Genomic DNA, 23,683 nt, shown 5'->3' with positions numbered 1-23,683 from the left:
AGAAAAAAAAAGATTCTTATAAATCCTTAGCCGTTTATCAGATATGCCATCTTTTTTTTTTTTTTTTTTTTTAAGATTTACTTACTTATTTGAGAGAGAGAGAGCACACATGAGCGAGCATGTGGTGGGGGAGAGGGAGGAGCAGAAAGAGGGAGAGAATCTCCTGCAGACCCCTTGCTGAGTGCAGAGCCTGATGCAGGACTCAGTTCCACCACCCTGAGATCATGACCTCAGCCAAAATCAAGAGTTAGACGCTTAACCAACTGAGCCACCCAGGTGCCCCAATGACATCTATTTCAAAATAGTAAATAACTACTAAAAATTTTGCTTGAACCTTTATTTCTTATAGAGAATCACAGTGCAACTTTTCCACTTCTCCACAGAACTCAAACAGACCTCAAAGATAAGGTTTTGTTAAGGCTCTGCTGAGGGGAAATCATAAATGTAATAAATAGGTTTGGAAGCTTTAACTTATTGGTAGATTGTCCAGTAAGATAAACTAGTCATTTTATTCCCCTAACCAACATACAGTTTATCTTACCCTGTGGCCAGGTTACTGTGTAAGGTATAAGGGGCTAGGATATCATTTACCAAGGAAAGAAGGGGAGAAAATAGCCTCTAAGTTTGAAAGGGCTATAAAAACAGGATGGTATTTTGTCTTTTCAACAGTCCTCTCTGGCTGGGAAGTTTCATTATTTGTGTTAGTACATGTGCTGACAATTATTTTCTTTTTTTTTTTTTTTTCCTTCTTATCTCTGTTTTTTAGCTCAAGGAGAAATTGAAGCCATAGTTGTACCTGTTTGCTTAGCATTCCTGTTGACTACCCTTTTGGGAGTATTGTTCTGCTTTAATAAGCGAGACCTGTAAGTACCCCTATTTTTATTTTTGGTGTTTTTTCCTGGGTTTATGCTCTGTTCTCTCCCTCAACCCCTAGCCCCATATAATCACTGATCTGCTTTCTGTGACTGTAGATTTGCCTTTTCTAGGATTTCATAGAGAGTCAAATAATATGTAGTCTTATTTTTATATAGTGTTTCTGAGACTCATTGTTGCATATACTCCTATTTTTCTATTTATTGAATAGTAATCTATAGATTTATCAAAGTTTGTTCATATATCTGGTATGGAAATTCGGGTTGTTTCTTTGAATTGGGGCTATTGTGAATAGTGTTGCCATGAACATTCACCTACAGAGCTTTGTGTGGACATATCTTATAATTTATCTTGTGAAAAAGCTAGTAGTGGGATTGCTGGGTCATATAGTAAGTGCCTATTTAACTTTATAAGAAACTGTCAAACTATTTTTCAAAGCAGATATACCATCTTGTAGTCTCACCAGCTCTGTGAGTTACAGTTTCATATTATCAACACTTGGTACAGTCAGGGTTTTTAATTTTAGCTAGTTTCTTATTGGTGTTAATGCCATTTTTACATTGGGTTATTTGCCTTAATATTGAACTTAGGACTTCTTTATGTATTCTGAGTACAAAATTATTGTCAAATGTATTTTGGAAAGTCTGGTCTTGTGGCTTTTCTCATTTTCTTCACTGTGACTTTAGAAAAACAAGGTTTTTAATTGTCATGAAGTCCATTTTATCAATTTTTTTGTGATTCTTGTTTTATGTCCTGTGTAGGAAATCTTTTCCTAAGTCAGTGTCACGAATACGTTCTTTGTTCTCCTCTAGAACTATAATCATTTTAGCCATATATCTGTGATCTAATCAGAATTTCATGAGATCAGGGTCAAAGTTCTTTTTTTGTCATAGATAACTAGTTAGTTGCTCCAGCCTTACGTGCTGAAAATACTTGTATTGCCTAGATATCTTTGCCAAAATCAATTATCCATGTAAGTCTGGATTTGTGGATTCTCAATTCTATTCAATTGATCTATATGTCTATTCATCCCAATACCATACTGTCTTGATTTTTACTACTCTATAATAAGCTTGAAAGTAGCTAGTAGAATTCTTAAAATATTTTTCAAAATTATTTTGGCTAGGTTCTTTCATAAGCTTATAATATTTATGGAAAGGAATTTCCTTTAAAAACTGAGATTTTATTGAATCTGTAAATCAGTTCAGAGAAAGAAATGTAATCTGAACAGGAGTTTGCATCTTTATAAGTCACCCTTTCAGTCCAGGAACATGTTAATTCTTTAGATTTTCTTTAATTTTCTTTTGTAGTGTGTTGTGGTTTCCAGTGGATAATGAGCCTTATACATCTTATGTTAAATTTATTCCTAAATATTTTTTATATAATTGTAAATGGCATTTTGAGAAATTTTTATTTTCTAGTCACTCATTGCTAGAAATGCAATTTTTAAAAATATATTGTCCTTATATACTAAGACCTGGGTACATTCATCTACTCTATACCTTTTTGGATTTCTTAGCATTTTCAATGCTCACCAGTAAAGATGGTTATTCTGATGTTTATGTTTTCATTTACTTTTATTATACTGATTGAGTAGTAACTTTTCATTATCCCCAATTTTAAGGGAAAAAGCATTCAGTCTTGATCATTATATGTGATGTGGTTTTAAATTGAGAAAGTTGGGATCCCTGGGTGGCGCAGCGGTTTGGCGCCTGCACAGGGCGTGATCCTGGAGACCCGGGATCGAATCCCACATCGGGCTCCTGGTGCATGGAGCCTGCTTCTCCCTCTGCCTATGTCTCTGCCTCTCTCTCTCTCTTTCTCTCTCTGTGTGACTATCATAAATAAATAAATAAATAAATAAATAAATAAATAAATAAATAAATAAATAAATAGAGAAAGTTCTCTTATATTTCTATTTTGCTGAGAGTTTTTGTCATCAGTAAGTGCTACATTTTGTCAGGTGTTTTTTTGGCATCTGCTGAGATGATCATACTATTTTTCTCCTTCCTACACATATGGTGAATTTTATTCGTTGTTTTTTTTTCATGTACTAAACCATCCTTGCATTTCTTAGACTTTTCTGGATTCATTGTGTTAATTTTTGCATTTATGTTTCATGAGTGATGTTAGTCTGGTCTCTTTTGTGGTGTCTTTATCTACTTTTGAAATCAGGGTAATAGTAATTACCTCATAAAATGAATAGCCTCATCAAATTAATGGGGACACATTGCCTTCTCTGTTTTCTGGGAGAGTTTACATAGGATTCATATTATTTCTCTTTAAGTGTTTGCTAGAATTTACCAATCCATTTGAGCCTGAAATTTTCCTATGGGAGGAAGGTTAATTTAACTCAGATTTTCTTTCAGTCCGTTTCCAGGAATTCACCTATTGACAGGTTGGTCTTTTTGTTTAGGTTGTTAACTTTATTGCTTTTTATGTTACACCCAGATTGTTATAGTAGTTTCCACAGGACAGTCAGTCTAGTCTGTTAGGATCTTATTACTCATTTTTATTTTTATATTTGAACCTATTCTCAAGATGACTCACTTCCTGTATACTTAGTATACACTTAGGGACCTTTAACTTTGGGCTAGGAATTATATTAAGGGAAATAATCTTGTGAAAAACCAAATTTATCATGTTTTATCTGGTAACTATGTGATAATTTATTATTTGATTTTAGTTGGAAATGGAACACTTTTGCTTTTTTTGTTGTTGGGAAGGGGTGTACTATAAAGTTTTGTGACTTGGCTCAACTTTGAATTGGTTTTTATTGCAGAATTTTATTTCAGTTTTTTTACATTGAATATTTAACAGATTTTTATTATGACTAGATTAAGCTCATGTTTAGAATTAGGGACTATTATTTATTGCATGTAATTCTACAGACATTATATTTCTTTTTTCTCCAGCATTAAGAAACATATCTGGCCTAATGTTCCAGATCCTTCAAAGAGTCATATTGCCCAATGGTCACCTCATACACCTCCAAGGGTAAGATAATATTTCTGACTTGTTTATACACAGGCATGTTAAGGGTACATTTAAGGAGTTGACCAAATGATGAGACCAAATTGAAAAGTAAATGATAGTAAGATATTATCACAGCATATTCTGATATTCCTTAGTCTAGTCAGTAAACATGAAAAGTACTTGATTGAACTTGCAAATAGAAAAGTTCATGTGTAAATACTACTATATGGCAACTGTGTTAGAAGGCAAGCATTTGGACTGGATATTAAAACCAAATTTAAATCCAATTTAATACTGTTGAAATAATTTCTAGAAACCTAGATTAAATTCTTTGAAATTCTCTAAAGCCACAATAACTGAACTATATTACCTTCTAATAATTCTTGAATTTTATGTTAAACTGTGTAACACATTTTAATCTTCTGTAAGACTTAAGTCATTTGAGTTTGATTTCTCATGTTTTCTAGTTTTTCTGTCCTGTTAATCCTAGGCTCTGTACTCTAGCAATGAAATACTCTGTACACCAGTAGCTTATCAAAATTTAACAACAGTGTTGATTTGGAATTCTGATGAAATACAGACTGATTCTTATTTCTCAGAATCATTTCCAACAGTATCTGCAGTTCATCTAGTTGACAGGGCTTACTGATAGATTATCTCTGCACCATGGGAATTACTGAGAAGTTTCAGAGATGCATTTCTCTGTGGCTTTAACTAGAATTTGACATATGTGCTTCAGAGTTTCTAAATGAACATATGCCATAGATGATAATACCTTCTTCTTTCTTTCTTTCTTAGCATAATTTTAATTCAAAAGATCAAATGTATTCAGATGGTAATTTCACTGATGTAAGTGTTGTGGAAATAGAAGCAGCAAATGACAAAAAGCCTTTTCCAGAAGATCTGAAATCATTGGATCTGTTCAAGAAGGAAAAAATTAGTACTGAAGGACACAGCAGTGGTATTGGAGGGTCTTCATGCATGTCCTCCTCTAGGCCAAGCATTTCTAGCAGCGATGAAAATGAGTCTGCACAAAACACCTCGGGCACTGTTCAGTATTCCACAGTGGTGCACAGTGGCTACAGACACCAGGTTCCATCGGTCCAAGTCTTCTCAAGATCCGAGTCCACCCAGCCTTTGTTAGATTCTGAGGAGCGGCCAGAAGATCTACAGCTGGTAGATAACATAGATAGCAGTGTTGGCAATTTGCCCAGGCAACAGTATTTCAAACAGAACTGCAGTCAACATGAAACCAGTCCAGATATTTCACATTTTGAAAGGTCAAAGCAAGTTTCATCAGTCAATGAAGAAGATTTTGTTAGACTCAAACAGCAGATTTCAGATATTTCACAGCCCTATGGATCTGGGCAAATGAAAATGTTTCAGGAAATTTCTGTAGCAGATGCTTTTGGCCCACGTACTGAGGGACAGGTAGAGAGATTTGAAACAGTTGGGATGGAGGCCGCAATTGATGAAGGAATGCCTAAAAGTTACCTACCACAGACTGTCAGAAGAGGTGGCTACATGCCTCAGTGAAAGACTAGTTCCTGTTACAACTTCAGCAGTACCTGTAAACTAAAGCTAATTTTATCTGTTATTTCAGATAAAAATAATCTTCACTCACTGAAGATGATCATTTGCCCTTGAGGACAACAATAAACTGTCCTCCCACATGGGCTATTTCTCTTCCAGAATATCTGGGATTCTACTTTCAAGCACTACATAAACTGACTTCATCCTCTGAATAGCTGAATGATTTTGTGCTGTTTCAGGATGTTTGCACTGAAGAAAAACAGAAAGCTTGTCTGAAATTTATAAAGTAAAACTTTGTTTTGGTAGCTAGAAAACAGAGGGTATTTAAATAATAAGCAGTGATATACTTAGCACAGCTATACTGATTTTAATGAGAATAGTCACCAAACACATTGGCTGAGATAGAGTTAAGATAAAAAATAACTTAGTCTGAGCAAGATCTAGACTCTACTTCGGCTGACAGCTTAAAGAGATGCAGGTGGCATAATTTTACAAACCCAGTTTTTGATGTCTGACCAAACTCAAACCCCCCCACCCCAAAAAGTGGGCTTAATTATAATCTTATCAACAGAAAGTAGTGGACATTCTCTTCCTCTCTTCCACTGGTAATGATGCTGCCAGTAACTAGAAAATGGAATTCTAGAGTCTGAATTTTGCAAATTAAAAAAAATATTTTTGAACATTATATAATCATAAATAATCTAACTAAATTTTCAAAATTTGCTTTCTGTCATTATTACATTATTACAAACTCAGCAGACTGCCCAGTTTGGAGGTAGCAGTGAATGCCAAACTGTGTTAACCATTTAAAAAATTCTTTGCCATTTATGAAAATTTATTTATTAACATTTTTCTATAAACATTATTGACCCTTTTTGTTAAAAGGCTAGAGAATTTGGTTGATGAAGCACTTTATACAATGAATCTTCACCTTAAAATGTGTTTTAATTTAATAGGTTTTGGTTTTGATTTTAAGTAGGCCAAGATTTGAAGGTTGTTGTTTTTTTCTCTAATTGTGTGAAGCAAACTAAGAGGACATGGGCACTACTTATCAAAATAAAGCACCATCCAAAAATGTACGTGTTGATGTTCGTAAATATCACAGTGCATACCCTTGTTGTAAAGGCACTTAATGAAGGGATAGTATTTTAGTGTCTGCCAGTTCTGAGGTAGGTGGAACTTAGTTCCCCATTGTGATTTAGATTTTAAGCGTCTCCCCACATGTTCTGTTCTTCCCAGAGAGAAGTTAGCCAGGACTCCAGAGTTAGCACTAACTCCACTTTCACATTTATGCCATACTCTACCTACCCACCACATTTGACGAGGAGGCAGGCAAAAGACAGGAACAAGAAGTATGAAGAAATTTTCATTAATCATTAGTGGTTGACTAGTGCTATCGAGTAGATTTGCAGAAAGTATGTTTTGGTTTTCTGTCGTATTTAACTCACAAAGACCAGGCCAACTTCAGATAATTTGTAGAAGTTACTCAATAATAAAAGGCTAAGAAAAGTTGCTATACATTGACAATTGAAATCTAATTTTATTCAGTACTATGAGACTATTGTCCATATTAGACCTCCTGTTTACAAGATATCCTGTGTATTCTTGCCTGCTATGTTTCAGAGCGCTTTCACGTACATGGTCTTGGTGAGATGGGGCAGAGGCATCATGAGATTGGCAAGGAAGCACATGATGAAGACTGGGCACAGAGAAGCCAAATAGGGACAGAAGGACCCCAAAGTCACACTACAGGATAATGGCACCACCACCATTTAGGTTGGTCAAAGCCTGGTCCAAACCAGGATTTCACTGATCTTGCTAGGAGTCTGTCAAGAAATTTCTATCAATTTTATTTTTCATTTCCTCCAAGTAAGTAGTCATGTTATTATAATCATGGTCAGCTCTACCCTTCCTCATGATAAACAGCAGCATTAGGAAGAATTCCAGTGTGACATGTACTCGGCAGCATAGGAGCAGTTAGAAAATGTTAACTCATAATCTAAGGGAATGAGAATGAAATCATTGAAGAAAGAACACTGTATAAGCAAATCTGTTGAAACTGGTCTAGAACATGGTGCCCTGGGTGTCCCCCAGCTGCCAGGCCACTTTAGACATACTAAATAGTTGCTATACAAATAATCCATTCAGGAAATAGCCCTAGATTCGTTTATAATATGTGATATACATCTTTGCCCGACAAGAGAAAAGCATTCATCAAGCTTGTTTACAGTACAAAACTACTTTCCTAAGCCAGGTCTTAGGATAAATTGGGGTTAGGGGCGGTTTCTTCAAGTTTCAGGGTAATTTGTTTTGAGGCATGAAATTGTATCTTAGGTAGGCATAGAAACAAATCTGGTTTATATGAAAATGAGTCTATGAGTTAGTGGCTGTGTTACTAACTCTTGAGTATCTAAAAATTTCCTGTAAAGTAATGCTGGCAGAGCCTCTCAATGGACAAAACTAATGCACTGCTTCTGATGCACTTGCCCTCGGATGGGATTAAAAAAATACAAGTGTGTCACATGTATTGCCACTGTAGTTTGACTGTTCCTGGCGTGTTGGGTATCCCATCCCCTTATAAAGGCATGATGCTGAGCAACTATGGGGAAACACCCAAACCTCAAACCCATTAAAATCTAAAACTTTTTTTTTAAAACTTGGATCAGTAGGTCAGCACCCAGGAACATACCCAACATGGAAGTAGAAGCAGGGGGAAAAGCAAAACAATTCACATGTTATGTGTTCATATCAGTTCTCTACCTGTCTGTTCATTTAATTTCAACCTTACACATGAAGTTACCTAATCTTCCTGGCGTACTGTGAAGTTCATGGTTCATGAAGTAGAAATATACTTGTAAAACATTTATTTATGAAAGCTCATCCTTTAAGTAGAACATCTTAAATAGTTTCATAAGTAGAAATCAAATTTTTTAAAATGTCTGTGTTCTCTCCACAGGGTTAACTAGTTAAAATCATGGCAGAGAATGTACAAGTAGGATAATCATACATACAATTCTCTAAAACTTGTTAACTGGCATGTATCAACCAAGTATAAGTAGGAGAGCTCTTCCTCCCTTCTGTTATATTCCACATCATTCTCCTATGTTTGGTTTTAAGAAGTTTTTAAACCATATATATATGTTACTTCATTGAGAGGGGTAGTATGTCAATGTAATAAGCTATATAAAATTTTTAAAATTCAACTGTTAAAAGTTACTGGGATAGCTTCCTGTTGCAGGTCGTGTTCAGTTCTGTTGCCTGAGTAATACTGCTTTAAAAAATTCATTGCACTTTTCTATGTATTGAGACTATGGAGCCATAAAATGGCAAGCTGTTTAATGTAAAATTGTTCATTGTTGGGGCACCTGGCTGGCTCAGTCAGAAGAGCATGCGACTCTTGATCTCAGTGTCGTAGGTTCAAGCCCCACGCTGGGTGTAGAGATTACTAAAAAAAATAATAAAGTAAATAAAATTGGTCATCCTCATGGATTTCGAAAATGGTATAAACTAACAACTTAGAGCCTAATTCTTTTGGCTGGTCTTTTGATAGCAGTTCCTTTTCAGAACTGCTGACTACTTCTAAACAGAATTCAGATGTAAGTCAAAACAGACTTTCCAGAGCCAAACGTACCATCTTTTCAATCTTTTTTTGTCACACGTGCTCCTAGTATGCATTAGCGTGGTATTTTGGTCTACACTGCATTAAAAAGGAAAGAAGGGAACTTAGTGTGAGCTCAATTGGTGTCCATTTTTTTCGTAAATTTTTAAGGGCTTTTTGCAGTCAGCAGCTCCTACAAGTGGGTTAGTTTCACTTCATTACCCAATGCTTTAAAGTTGATTATAATGAAAATGCATTGAAGACCAATGGAGATACATGTCCTAGATCTCTTATCCCTTAAAAACAAGCTTCGTCTGGATGGTAACTACATGTTTCAAGTGCTATAACATGAATACCAAAATGTGATGTCAAATGGGTATTTTAAAAGCAGATATTTGAAAATTCTTGTCTTAATATATGTTTATTGAATATACTCTAAATAAGTGTGCAATTTGCTAGTATTACAATACAGTGATTAGCATTAGGTATGTATCCTCTTTATATCCCAGCTGTGTCCCTTTTACTTGTAAGTGCAATCCTTTCAAGTTCACTTGCTATTTTACCCCCACCTAGTCTACCTTCACGTAGAAGGCTTGCCTAGAGAGTATTGTACGTATTTTCACTTGTGTAGTGAATTGCATGTGCCAATTGTTACCGTAGTTATCAGTCTTATGTTAACAAGTCTAAATGTTACTGTAAATGTATCAGCTCTAATCTTTCAAGTAAATTTAAGAAATAAATTCTTGTTTAAATTTTTTTCTGCGTGATCACTAATGTGATGTAACTGCATGTAATGTTTGAGAAAACTTATTTGTCACTACTGTTGTTGGGTCTTACTGTAAACTAGATGCTTTTAGAGGTTTCTTTGGCTTTTTAAATGTTCATTTAGCATAATGGAATGGGTTTTAGAAGAAAATTAGTACATTATCTTGGTCTTAGTAACATGGAATGGACTGAGAGCTTGTAAATCTGGAAAACTGTTAAATGAATTTGCCAAGTTGAGTTCTGGAATCCAACCATCATACCGCCTCCCCGTAGGTTTTATTTTTTGGTTTTGGTTTTTCTGTTGGGCTGCCGGCGGACCAGCCAAGTGCAGAGGTACTGCGCCATCTAGTGGCTGGCCGAAGCCACACTTCTAGAGTCTCCTTACTGGCAGAGGCATGAAGCCAACTGAAGACGCAGCATCCCACTGCTACCCTGAGGTTGCTGAGTAGTAGTATGTAAATCTAAGTCAACAGTTCCACTTGGAAAATCCTACGCTATTAGATTTGCACATCTTCTCATTGTGATTTTGTCTAAAATATGCAGGGAGTTAAATCCACAAACCAAGTTAACTTCATCGCCTCACATACGTACTACAGGTTACAAAAATAATAATCTGGCTTTGGGCTAAGTGTTCCTGTTTTAAAATCCCTCATTTGACCCTAACAGGCTCAGTCTGACTTCTTAGTAGCACTTCTTGTCATTTATGTCATTTATATTATGCATCCAATACCTGCTTCCAGGAAGATTACAGACTTCCCTCAGCATTCCGTTCCCCTAGCTCAGGGGCAGAGACAACTTTGAGCTGTCTGTAATGATTTAGCTCAGAAGCCTGCCTTCCCCCGCCAGCCCCTGCATTTGCTCTTAGCACACACAGCAGCACCCCAAAGGGAGGTAAATGTACTGGAACTTAAATAAAAACAAGAAAAAGAAACAGAAACAGGAAGGAAGGGAGAGAGGAGGAAAGGGAAGCAAAAGGGTCCTTCCTTCCTCAGCAGAATGCATTTTAACCCAACGCCTGCTCCCTCTTGGGCCTCGAGGGGAGGTGGAACCCGGCGCACAGCAGCTCGTGACAAGAGGCTCTGGGGGCAGGAGCCCTTTCCTGAGGGCCCAGGTCCCACACGTCCTGTCCCCGCCGTCCTGCCAGGCCGCCCACGCCCACGCCGGCGCCCCGGGCTCGCACCCGCCCGGCTTGGCCCCGCCCGGCTCCTGCCGAGCCGCTAGGGGGCAGCACTGGCGGCGTGAAAGGCCTGCCGCTGTCCAACGACTCGCAGCCTAGGGCCAAACACTGGCTTTTTCGGTTCAATCACCTTTCCTGGTCGGGCTGTGCCTCTCTTTCCATGCTTGTGTAGCCTCCTTTCCAGATCTATACCCTCCAGTTGCTGGAACACAGTTTTCTCCTACCTCCCAGGCTACACACATGATTTTTTTTTTCTTCTAAAATGTTCTCCTAGGCCCAGTCTCTTGTTTAGCTAGAAAATTTCTCACGTATTGATGAAGGAGAGACTCCCCTAGATCCTCCTGGGTGGGATCTTTCACTCCTCTTTCTCCCCAGGCTTGATGGCCTTCCGCGTCCCGAGACCACACTGATGGCCAGTGCTTGCCTCCAACCTAGGAGCCACACCCCTGGAGGCAGGTTCCCTGTTTCATCTCCGAGTCCCTGGCACCTAGTATGTCAGGTGGATGTAGGTGCTTGGTAGATCTTGCTTAGAGGAAGAAATCAAAGCGTGAGTATCAGAGCAGATTTCCAAATTCGTTAGTCAAATTCTTTTTTAGCACAGGTGTCATGTTTCTTTTTGCCCAAGGGTGCGTGGTACCCAGGCAGTCAGGGCCTTGCCTCTCCTCCACCTCCAACATGAAAGCACCCCCTGATTCCCACCTCTAACCAGCAAGGGCTTAAAGGCTTTTCTAAAGCAACACAGATACTCGATGTGTCAAAAAACAACTTCCCCCCTCCCCCCCAAAAAAATTTAAAGCCGGGATGGATCCTTACAGCTTCTTGTTCCATCTCCTCATCCCTCAGACAAGGACCATGAGAAGACAATCCAACAAACATTGCCACACCACAGGAGGGCAAAACTCAATTTGGGGGTGATTACACCAGAAAAAGACAACAGCCCTGTCCTCAGAAGTTATTCTGGAGAGGAAGATGAAATAAACACTTTGGATGAGGCCTTAGCCTTAAAAAAAAAGAGTACATCAGAAAAGGAACATTAAGTGCAGACTAGGGAACCCAGGTTCTCGGTTACCTCAGGGCTTGAATATAAGGCAGCCCCAAATAAAGAGACATCTCCCAATTTTCCCTTAAGAAAAACCTGAAGAAAATTTTTGAACACGAATGTGTACCTTTTATAAATGTTGATTAAATAGCTGCATGTCTGCCTCTAGTTGCTATTTTAAATCAGACAATATCCAATACACCAGGACAAAGTACTGATTTTTCACTCATGAAATAATTCTATCCAAATCTTTCTGTGCTCATGGACAACAGGGTTTTCCCTTGTCATCACCAGTTCCTCTTTTTGAAGTATTAGCACAGTTTTCCAGAGCTCATCCGTGTCACTGCCACACAGCTGAGACACAGAGTGATGCAGCTGTCGGGAAACAGACTCCCAGTCCTGAGTACCCACTTGTGTAATATTGACAGTTTCCCCAACTGCCTCCGAAGTGGATATGCATTATCCCCATAAGGTAACTGCTTACCATTTTGCTTTTTAAGAGAGTCTTTAAAAAAAAAAAAAAAACTTCCTTAAAATGAAATCATATATATTTAATAGTGAGCTCATACCATGGGAGTGATTACTAAATCTGTGGGGTTTGCCTTTGGCTCTGTTTATGGCAATTCTTCTGGTGATCTCCACTAAAACTTCCAAACTAAGCCTAATTGAGGTCTTTTCCATTTATGAGTCTTTCCCAAACACTCCTATTTTCAAACTGAAAAAGAGCATGTAATAAGAGCAACTTTGCAGGGAATTTATTTTTAGGTGACTCCTCCTTTCCCTGGAAATGATTTTAAGGAAAGTACTCATTTCATATTCAGGCAAAAATCTGTTCATTAGGCATGCCTTCCTGGAAGAAAAGAACTTTCTATAAAACTTTGAAGAAGTGATGGGCATGGATGGATCAAAGAAGAGAGATCAGTATGTGCACACTGTTCTCAACTTAATGCTGCCTTTCTTCTCTGGGTCAGATTCAACTGTAATTCTTTTTATAATATGAGATTTAAATTTCAAAACTAAGTCAACCATAATTCTTTTTTTGTAAAAAAAATATAAAAATAAAAATAAAAATTCTTTTTTTGTAGTAGGATATTAAAATTCCAAAACTGTAATAGGAGATCAAAATTTCAAAGGAATTTTGTTGACCTTTCTAGCAACACCCAGATGTTACCAGCCCTACTTCCGGCCCACAGCCAAAAGTGCGACTTTCTCAAGCAAGGACCCTAAGTGTCCTAACACTACTACTCTCAGGCTGGCCACGGTCAGGCTGATCTGCAATCCACAGTCCTGTGCAAGGCAGAGAGCATCCTGCACTTTTTCTTCACCCAGGACAGAAATAGGAAGGCCTTCTAATCATGGATCTCTGACCACAGTTGAGGAAGGTTCAAGACAAATATCCAATTGCAAGCTTTTTACTGATTTTGAGGCAACATTTGAACAGGATTCTCTCCTCTCCTAAAGAATCATGGAAAGCAAACCAGTCCCATTTCTAAGCAACAAGGCTCTATGCAAATAATCCTGCAGGTGAGAGTCTCTCCTGACCCCATGATAATCCAAGTGTCAGGATTTGATAATGTCAGACAGCCTCCCTAGGACCTGTCATAGCACAAAGGGAATAGTTAGAAAAAAGAATGAGCAGGACAGACGGAGCTTGGTGACAGGCCTGGCTTGAGGCCATCCTGACACTCAGGATATGTCAGTAAAAGAGGCACTCTGGGTGCATGTGCATGGCCTTAAGGGTAAGCAGGTGCCTCCCTTGTTCCCATCTTGCTTGGAGAAGGTGTAGCTCTGGGATTTCTGTCAACTCATGAGACTGGGAGTATTCCAGGTTCTCTAGCTGGGCAAGTGGGGTGACCGTGAGATTCTGGTTAAGGAATGGACAAGAGAGAGTAAAGCCTGGGGGAGGACAAATGTTACAAAAAGCTTTGTTGATGCTGATGAAGGGTGACACAGGAAGGCAAAGACAGCTCACTAGACATCCCAGAAACCACACTGCCCAACAGGAAAGAGGTAAATGAGCCACAAGGTGAGACACAGGCTATACTTCTTTTGATGCTGTGGATAATGTGCCCAAGGAGAGACATCTTGCAGATAATGAGTGAAGCCTAAGGATCTAGGTCCCTGGCTTATGACACCAGGCCCTATCTCCCCTCCGTAGTAGTACTGGCAGGTTTCTGTCTTGGGGAGGCCATTTTATTGATTGCAGGGGCTCCTGTCTATGCTATGCCTCTGGCTGTGCCCACTAGCTGGAGAGGGTGAAGCCAACAAGAAGGAAGCGTTTCCTGGATGTGACTAGATAGGAAACCTCACAAGGGTATCTCCATGCAATCACTAATGGCCAGGAGCTGAGAAAGAGCTCATTTCCCTTTTTAAGACAATTGTAGTCAATACCCCTGCCCAATCAATATCTACCTGTATCCCTCCTTCCTATGTTCCAGCATCCACTGACTAGCCTTTGAGAGCACAGCCCTGAGACTACAGGCCTCAGCTGAGATTCTGTTTGTGGAAAGCATCAAGAAAAATGGTAGAGAAGGGGGTAGGAAAATGTGGAACTCCTGCCCCAGCTGCTCCCCAGGTTTTCAGTAACAGCCAAGTTCACACCCCCTCCCCCCACCCCAGAATTTAGCCATCCGCAATTACACACTCTGACCCACATAGAAATGAACAAACTGCAAGATTACCCATTAGAATCAGCAGGGACTTTGAAGGCACACTAACTTGGTACCACTTCTCTGACCCTCATTTTAATAACAACAATAAGCATACACCAACCAACTGGACAACCGGACATGGATAAATTCCTAGAAACACACAATTTACCAAGATTGAATCATGCATGGAAAATCTTAACAGACTGATTACTAGTAAGAAGATTGAATTGGTAATCAAAAACCTCCCAAAACACAGAAGTCCAGGACCAAATGACTTCTCTAGTAAGTTCTATCAGTCATTCAAAGCAGAAATCATACCAATCTTTCTCAAACTCTTCCAAAACAATAGAAGAGGAAGGAGCATTTCCAAACTTATATCATTAAGCCAGTATTACCCTGAAACCAAAACCAGATAATGACACTACATGAAAATTAGAGGCCAATATCCCTGATGAACATAGATGCAAAAATCTTCAACAGCTCTACAGCCATATCACCCTGAACATGCCCAATCTTGTCTGATCTCAGAAGCACAGCAGGGTCAGGCCTGGTTAGTACTTGGATAGGAGAAGTGTTGAATTAAACTAACATTACACAGTATGTTACATAATTGGAATTTAAATAAAAACTCTTAAAGTCCTCAATAAAATATTACCAAATTGAATTTAATAATGTTCTAAAAAATCATACACCATGACTGAACAGGATTTATTCCAGAGATGCCAGAAAGGATCAACATTTTCACAAAAGTCAACATCCACTGACAACAAGAAACTCTCAACAAAATGGGACAGAGGAAACATACCTCAATATAATTAAGACTGTATATGACAAGCGCCTAGCTAATATCATACTCAACAGTGAAAATCTGAAATCTTTTTTTCTTCAGGAATAAGACAAGGATGTCTACTCTTGCCAGTTTTATTCAACAAAGTATTGGAAGTCCTAGCCAGGGCAATTAGGCCAAGAAAAAGAAGTAAAAAGCACCTAAATCAGACAGGAAGAAGTAGAAATGTCACTATTTTCAGATGACATAGTTCTGTATGTAGAAAGTCCGAAGACTATCAGAAAATTGTTAGAATAAACAAATTTAGTAAAGCTGCAAGATATGAAAATCAATATAAAAAAACCCTCTTGCATTCCCATATGCTAGTAACAAACTGGAAGAGAAATTAAGAAAACAATCCCATTTACAATTGCCATAAATAAATTGAACTCAAGAGGTGAAAGACCTGGGCTCTAAAAACTATAAGACACTGATGAAAGATAAAGATGACACAAGTAAATGGGAAGGTATTCCATGCTCATAGATTGGAAAAATATTGCTAAAAGCCCTTACTAAGAGGGGTCCAGGATGGCAGTGTAACAAGACCCTGACCTCCTCCAATGGACTCACCAAATCTACCTACATTTAGAGCAACTCTTCCTGAAGAACTCACAGCTGACTAAACCACCTCTGCCCAACAAAGGATAGAGGGATCACAAAGAGAACAGCAGGAGACATGGAGACAGTTATGACAGGAACCCCAGCCCCAGTGCTACAAATTTCAGCAGGAAAGGATATCACCGAGGGGCCCACGTACAGATTCACTTGACCTGGGGCAGAGCAAACAAAACAAAACAAAACCCCAGTTGTTTAAAGGGCAACTAGACTGTCAGTAAAGGAAACCTGTTTAACAAACCCTAGACCATCCCCTAAACGGTGGGAGAGCTGCTTCAACTTTCTCCAGGGTTGGAGGTGCTGATGAGTGGTAGGTTTGCATTTCCCCTCCACCTTGACAGAACAGGTGGAAGCAGGGTGCGGGCATTTTAGCTGACTTGCTGCCTCCATGGGCCCCAGGCACCTAGCCCACACCAGCCCATCATCATCTCAACACACGCCCCCGCCTGTGCTGAGCTACAGCCATCCCACCAAGGCTGCCGTGGTGCAATGCACACCAGGGAATCTTCAGCCTATGCCCACTACAACCCCATCCATCCTGCCAGGTGACCACTGGCCAGTGTCTCTCCTGGCTCCAGCCATCCTGCCAGGGTGGCCCTGGCATGGAGCACCCTAGAATCTGCCAGGCCATACCCACTTCAGCTCCAGCCATCTCAACATGACACCCTCTGTGAGGAATGCCCCAGCTCATGCTTCCTGAAGCTCTAGTCATCGCAGCAGGGTGGCTCCAGCATGGAAAGGCCCGGAACCCTGGCCTACACATGCCCAGATCCAACCAACTAGTCAAAGCTGCCAGGCATATGTAGTCCACACAAGGAAATTCCTATACAAGCCCACTCCTTTAAGACAGAAAAGTAGATGTTTCACCCATTTCATAGGAACAAAGTCAAACAAAATGAAAAGGCAGAGGAATAGGTCACAAAAGAACAACACAAAATTGCAGAAGAACAATTTTTAAAATGAAGATAAACAATTAACCTGATAAAGAGTTCAAAGTATGGTCATAAAGATGCTCACTCAGCATGAGAGAAGAGTACATGAACTCAGTGAGAATTTTAAAAAAGAGACAGAAAATATAAAAAACAACCAGTCAGTGTTAAAGAATACAACAACTGAAATTTTAAAAACATGCCAAAGGGAATCAACAGCAGATTAGAGGATGCAGAACAGATCAGCAATGTGGAAAACAGGAAGTAGAGGGAAGCACCTAAGCTGAATGGTAAAAAGAAAAAGAATTTTTAAAAATAATGATAGGGTAAGGGAACTCTGGGACAATATCGAGCATGTGAACACTCACATTATAGGGGTCCCGGAAGGAGAGGGGAAAGACTAAGGGGAAAAAACTTAATTGGAGAAATAATAGCTGAAAACTGCCCTGATCTAGGGAATGAAACAGATATCCAGATCCAAGAAGCACAGAGAGCCCCCAAAAATATGAACCCAAGGAGAGCCACACCAAGACACATAATAATTAAAATGGCACAAATTTCCCTTTCAGCACTACGGCCACAGCCATGAGTATGCTCAGGCTTCAGAAGAGGCTTGCCTCCAGGGACCTCCACTGTGGCAAAAAGAAGCTCTGGTTGGACCCCAATGAGACCAATGAAATCACCAATGCAAACTCCCATCAGCAGATACGAAAACTGATCAAAGGTGGGCTGATCATCTGAAAGCCTGCGACTGTCCATTCCCAGGCTCGGGGCCAGAAAAACACTCTGGCCCACCGGGGAGGCATATGGGCATTGGTAAGAGAAAAGGTATTGCCAATGCTCGAATGCCTGAGAAGGCAACATGGATGAGGAGGATGAGAATTCTGCACAGGCTGCTCAGAAGATACCGGGAATCTAGGAAGATTGACCACCACATGTGTCACAGCCTGTACCTGAAAGTGAAGGGTAACATGTTCAAAAACAAGTGGATTCTCATGGAACACATCCACAAGCTGAAGGCAGACAAGGATCGCAAGAAGCTTCTGGCTGACCAGACTGAAGCCTGCAGATCTAAGGCCAAGGAGGCCCGCAAGCACCGTGAAGAGTGGCTTCAGGCCACAAAGGAGGAGATCATCAAGATTCTGTCCAAGGAGGAAGAGACCAAGAAATAAAACTCCCTCTCTCTTGTCTGTATGTAGTGGCCTCAGCATTAATCAGATCAGTTATTCGAAAAAAAAAAATCAGTTATTCGATAAAACACATCTTTATGTACCCCCCCAAAATAAATAAAAAAAATAAAATAAAATAAAATGGCACAAATTTTAAAAAGAGAATCTTAAAATCAGCAAGAGAAAATAACTGGTTGTGCACAAGGGACACCTCATAAAGCTATCAGTTGATTTTTCAGCAGAAATTTTGCAGGCCAGAAGAGAGAAGCAGGATACATTCAAAATGCAAAATGGAAAAAACTGACAGCCAAAAATACCCTACCCGGCAAGATGGTCATTCCAAACTGAAGAAGAGTTTCCCAGACAAAAAAAAAATTAAAGGAGGTCATCACCACTGAACAAGTCTTATAAGAACTTATCAGGAACTTCTTTAACCAAAATAAGTCCTACCTAGATTTAAGGAAATTAGAAAGGGAGAAATCTCACTGGTAATTGCAAATATACAATAAAGGTAGAAGATCAATCACTTACAAAGCTAGTGTGAAGGTTCAAAGACAAAAATAGTAAAAGTTCAATTTTATCAAAAAATAGAGGATTCAACAAAACAGAAGTATGTAATGTAATATACTATGCAAATTATGTGGAGAAGAAAAATTAAAAATGTATTGCTTTTATAATGTGTTTCAATTTAAGTGACTATCAACTTAATAGAGGTGTCTGTGTACTTAGGATGTAACATAGGTGCAGAGTAACCACAAAACCAACCTATTACCGATACACAGAATAAAGCCAAGAGTAACATTACAGAAAGCAATCAATCCCAAAGAAGGAGAGCAAGAGTGAAATAGTGCAGAACTACAAAAACAACCAGAAACCAATTAACAAAATGGCTGTAAGTGCATAACAATCAATAATTTCTTTAAATGTAAATGGTGTAAATACTCTAGTCAAAAGACACAGGTTGATGTAATGAAGTAAAAAAAATAAAACAAGACCCATCTATATGCTGCCTACAAGAAATTCACTGTAGACCTAAAGACAAAAACAGACTGAAGGAAAGGAAAAAGATATTTAAACTCAAATTGAAATGGAAAAAAAAAAGAAAAAGCTGTGGTACCAAGACTTGTATCAGATAAAATTGACTTTAAAACAGACTGAGGAGGGCAGCCCGGGTGACTCAGCGATTTAGCACCGCCTTCGGCCCAGGGCGTGATCCTGGAGACCCGGGATCCAGTCCCACGTCGGGTTCCCTGCATGGAGCCTGCTTCTCCCTCTGCCTGTGTCTCTGCATGTCTCTCTCTCTCTCTCTCTCTCTCTCTCTCTCTCTCTGTGTGTGTGTGTCTCTCATGAATAAATAAATAAAATCTTAAAAAAAAAAAAAAAACAGACTGAAGAGGACGAGTTAAGATGGCACAGCAGTAGATGAACCCTAAGCTTGCCCCATTCCTTGAGCACAGCTAGATAAACATCAAATCATTCTAAACACCCAAGAAATTGACCTGAGGACTGAGAGAACAAAACAAACTGCACAATTCAAGGGAGAAACACAGGTTTCTCCTCCCTTGAAGGGAGGAGCTGTGGAGTTGATTTAGGGGAGAAAAGAGCTGCAGGTGCTGCAGAGGGGAGGCAGCCTTGATCACAGAAAGGAGAGAGAGAGAGAGAGAGAGAGAGAGAGAGAGAGAGGGAAAGCATGAGCAGGAGATTGTGCTAGGAAACTACTAGTTTGGCTTCCTCAAAACTACTGGCTGGGATAAGGAGAGGAACTGACTGCAGCAAGTTTTTATAAGCAGCAGAGAGCAGTCTAAAGTTTTAAAGTCTGTCCATGGCCAGAGTCATGCCTGGTGGGGTTAGTAATGTTCCAGTGTGAAGGAGAGGGGAGACCTGGGAGTGGACAGTGTGGGCAGAGAATCCACTGGATCACATGGGGAAACAGATTTCCTCTTCCTGGAGTGCTTTTGGGAGTGGTGACATGGCTTCTCTGGGGACAAAAGAACTGGTGGTGCCAACATGTCACCCTGTTCCCTAGCAAAGTAACAAAGACACCTTGGCTTCTTGCTGCATATAAACTACAAACCACCGTGTGGTCACAGACCATTTTCTGGGGTGCACTGGCCACAGCACAGCAAGACCTTCCCAGGGCACCTGGGTGGCTCAGCAGTGCACACTCTTGAACACCTCCTGAAGCACCAGGCCCAAGACCAGCTAGGGCCTTTCCTACTATAGTCAGTCTCAGAAGCAGGACTAGAACAGGCTTTCCTTACTATGACCCAAAAACAGTGACCTAGACAAAATAACAGGATGGAGGAAATCACCCCCCCAAAAAAGAAAAGGAAGAAGTAACAGCCAGAGATTTTATCAATACACATATAAGTAAAATACCTGAACCAGAATTTGAAATGACAATAATAAGGATACTGGGTGGACTTGAAAAAAGCATAGAATACACTAGAGAACCCCTTACTGCAGAAATAAAAGAATTAAAAACTAGTCAGGCTGAAATAAAAAATGCTATAATTGAGATGCAAAGCCAACTGGATGCAATAACAAGGAAGATGGATGGAGCAGAGGAACAAATCAGTGATATAGAAGATAAAATTATGGAAAATAATAGAGCTGAAAAGAGGGGAAAGAAAGATTTTGGATCATGAATGTAGACTTAGGGAACTCAGCAGCTCCTTAAAAATTAGTAACATTCATATCCTAGGAGTCCCAGAAAAAGAAAAGAAATAAAAACTTGTTTGAACAAATTATAGCTGAAAACTTCCCAAATCTGGGAAAGGAAACAGACATCAAAATCCAAGAAGCACAGAGAACTCGCATTAAATTCAACAAAAGTAGGCTATCACCAGGACCCAGGAGATCGTGACCTGAGCCGAAACTAAGAGCCAGATGCACTACAAACTGAGCTACCCAGCTCCCTCTGAACATTTTCTAATTGAAGACTGGTTAACGTACAACATATTTGCCTCAAGTGTGTCAAGTTTGAATTTGTGTTTTTTGCATTCTTTGGATAAATAGCCAGGAGTGCCATTGCTGGATCATAGGGTAGTTCTCTTTTTAACTTTTTGAGGAACCTCCACACTTTTCTACGGTGACTGCATCAGTTTGCCTTCCCACCAACAGTGCAAGAGGACTCCTTTTTCTGCACATCCTCACCAACACTTGATGTTTCTTGTGTTTTTTTAGACACTCCGACAGGTGTAAAGTGATTATCTCATTGCAGTTTTGATTTGCATTTCCCTTATGTTAAGAGGTATTGAGGCCATTGAATGTCTTCTTTGGAATGTCTTTTCGTGTCTTCTGCCCTTTCTTAAATTGGATTATTTGGTTTTGGGGTGTTGAGTCGTGTCAGTTCTTTATATATTTTGGATACTAATCCTTTATGAAGTATGCCATCTGCAAATATTTTCTCCCATTCCATAGGCTGCCTTTTAGCATTGTTGTTTCTTTCACTATGCAGAAGCTTATTATTTTGAAAAACAACAATAACCATATGTTATTCACCGGGGACGTACTGTGTGCCATGCCCTCCATTAAGCTCCAATCATTTCTTCATTTCATCTCTCCTTAACTGTATGCAGTGTTACTACTATCCCCCCCCCCCCAACAGTTTATAGATTAAAGAAGCTGAGGTTGAGGGGCTCGTGCCAGACCACAGACAGATGAGCAAGCAGCAAAGCTGAGGCAGTTTAACGGAAATGCTTCTGCTGCGAACTCTATCTTAACAATAGAGGGTTGCTCTTACAGGACTGCCATGGGAATATTAAATAACACAAGCTTTGACCAACACACACAGACCAAAGAATCTGCTGCATGTTAGAAAACACATCCTGGGGGCTCCTGGATGCCTCAGTCCATTAAGCATCCAACTCGTGATTTCGGCTCAGATTATGATCACAGGGTCTTGATATCAAGCCCCATGTGGGACTCCAGGCTGGACCTGAAGCCTGCTTAAGATTCTCTCTCTCTCCCACTCCCCTTTCCCTCTCTCCCCCTCTCTGCTCCTCCCCCATGCTCCTGTGAGCGTGTTCTTTCTTTAAAAACAAAACATATGCATTTTTAGTCGCTAAATCTGACAGCCTTACCAGGATACCTCCCAACCTACCAGCATCCAACATCTGAGAGCTTTTTTCTGTCACCTGGCCCCGAAGCTCCCATTGGGTGGCTGGCCTCCTCCACCTCTATATGGAGCCAAAAGTGCCTAAAAGTTACACATCCAGTGAAGAAGCCCTTAGCAGTGACTGAGGGGTTTAGGAGTGTGAAAACTCAAGTCCCTTGCCTTGACTGGCGACACACTCCAGGAACCCAGTTACTTACCTCTAATGTCCCCCCAGAATCAGGGTGGGTGTGGGGGGGAGGACTCTGCCCTCCACTGGCATTTGAAATCCCACCATATTTGGTTTCTTCCCCTTCCCTCTAAGCCTTCCCTCACTCCTTGACCAGTTTTTCCTGGGAATGTGCCCCTAGTAAATTAGTCACCTGAACTTGTGTCTCAGTGTTTGCTTCTGGGGAATTAATCTCAGATACCACCCCAACCCACACCCTGCACAGATGCAGGCTTCAGTACTCTAACCATATGGGTGTGGCCTTAATTTGGGGTGAGAGTGAGCCCCAAATAAGAGAGAGATAGGGGGGCCCAGGTGATGGGCGGAGGCAGACTCACACAAAGGCTCACACTCGCTCACCAGGCCCCAGTTTATCCAACTCAGAAAGGGCCCATCAGCATAACTTGTTTATGCAACCATTTAACAGCCAGGCTTCACTTAGAAATGTGGACGGAAGAGAACCTACACCTGGATCCCATCAGCCGCGCAGTACTCTCCTGCTTCCCCACCCACAACACGAGCTGACTCCTGACCCCAAGGCCCTCCACCAGGAACCACCCTGCCCCAAGGAAACAATGGTGCCCCATTTTGTTTCAGGTTCCATTTTTAAGATGTTGGCGTCCACAGCAGTTTCTAATTAGATGCCAGTTGTGTATCTTCATTTACAACACTCAGGCAGAGATAGTCTATACTCTGATCACCAGAGATACAGTATCCAAGGCCGGGGAGTTTTTCAAGGATCTACGAAAACATACACATCCTTAGCAAGAAAAGAGCATTGCTAAGTTGAAAATTGAAGGGTATTTGAGTAAGTGGTTATAAAACAAAATATCAACTTCATTATTTTAGAAGTTATAAAAATGTTATGTTGTTCCCTATAGAGGGAAGCCCAGGTGGCTCAGTGGCTTAGCGCCACCTTCAGTCCGGGTGTGGTCCTGGAGACCCAGGATCGAGTCCCCCGTCAGGCTCCCTGCATGGAATGGAGCCTGCTTCTCCCTCTGCCTGTGTCTCTGCCTCTCTCCCTCTATCATGAATAAATAAATAAAAATTTTTAAAAAAGAATCCCTATAGATACAGGATGATTGCTGAGAAATGTAATCATATAATAAAATTACATATAGTCAAGTAATTTCAAAAGCAAAACATAAAAACCCTTACAAAATGTTTATGGAAAAAAATGTAATGTGAGTGGAAGCTTCGATATAGT

General features: G+C 40.1%; 1 protein-coding gene and 1 pseudogene across 1 annotated transcript in view; both read left to right on the top strand.

Annotated features, from left to right (window-relative positions):
* The window catches only part of IL6ST (interleukin 6 signal transducer), a 46,214-nt gene extending 36,478 nt beyond the window's left edge, over positions 1–9,736 (top strand). The window contains exons 14-16 of the mRNA NM_001287021.1: positions 767–863; positions 3,789–3,870; positions 4,648–9,736. Coding sequence (NP_001273950.1) covers positions 767–863; positions 3,789–3,870; positions 4,648–5,385 — 917 coding nt within the window. The 3' untranslated portion in view covers positions 5,386–9,736. The remainder of the gene's footprint in view (positions 1–766; positions 864–3,788; positions 3,871–4,647) is intronic.
* Positions 9,737–17,567: 7,831 nt separating this feature from the next.
* Positions 17,568–18,154, top strand: LOC100683085 (annotated as a pseudogene).
* The last annotated feature ends 5,529 nt before the right edge of the window (positions 18,155–23,683 follow it).

The sequence above is a fragment of the Canis lupus genome, chromosome 2 (genome assembly GCF_011100685.1).
Source record: "Canis lupus familiaris isolate Mischka breed German Shepherd chromosome 2, alternate assembly UU_Cfam_GSD_1.0, whole genome shotgun sequence".
Classification (NCBI taxonomy): domain Eukaryota; kingdom Metazoa; phylum Chordata; class Mammalia; order Carnivora; family Canidae; genus Canis; species Canis lupus.
The sequence above is the reverse complement of the archived record's forward strand: the minus strand, read 5'-3'. Positions and strand labels throughout refer to the sequence as shown.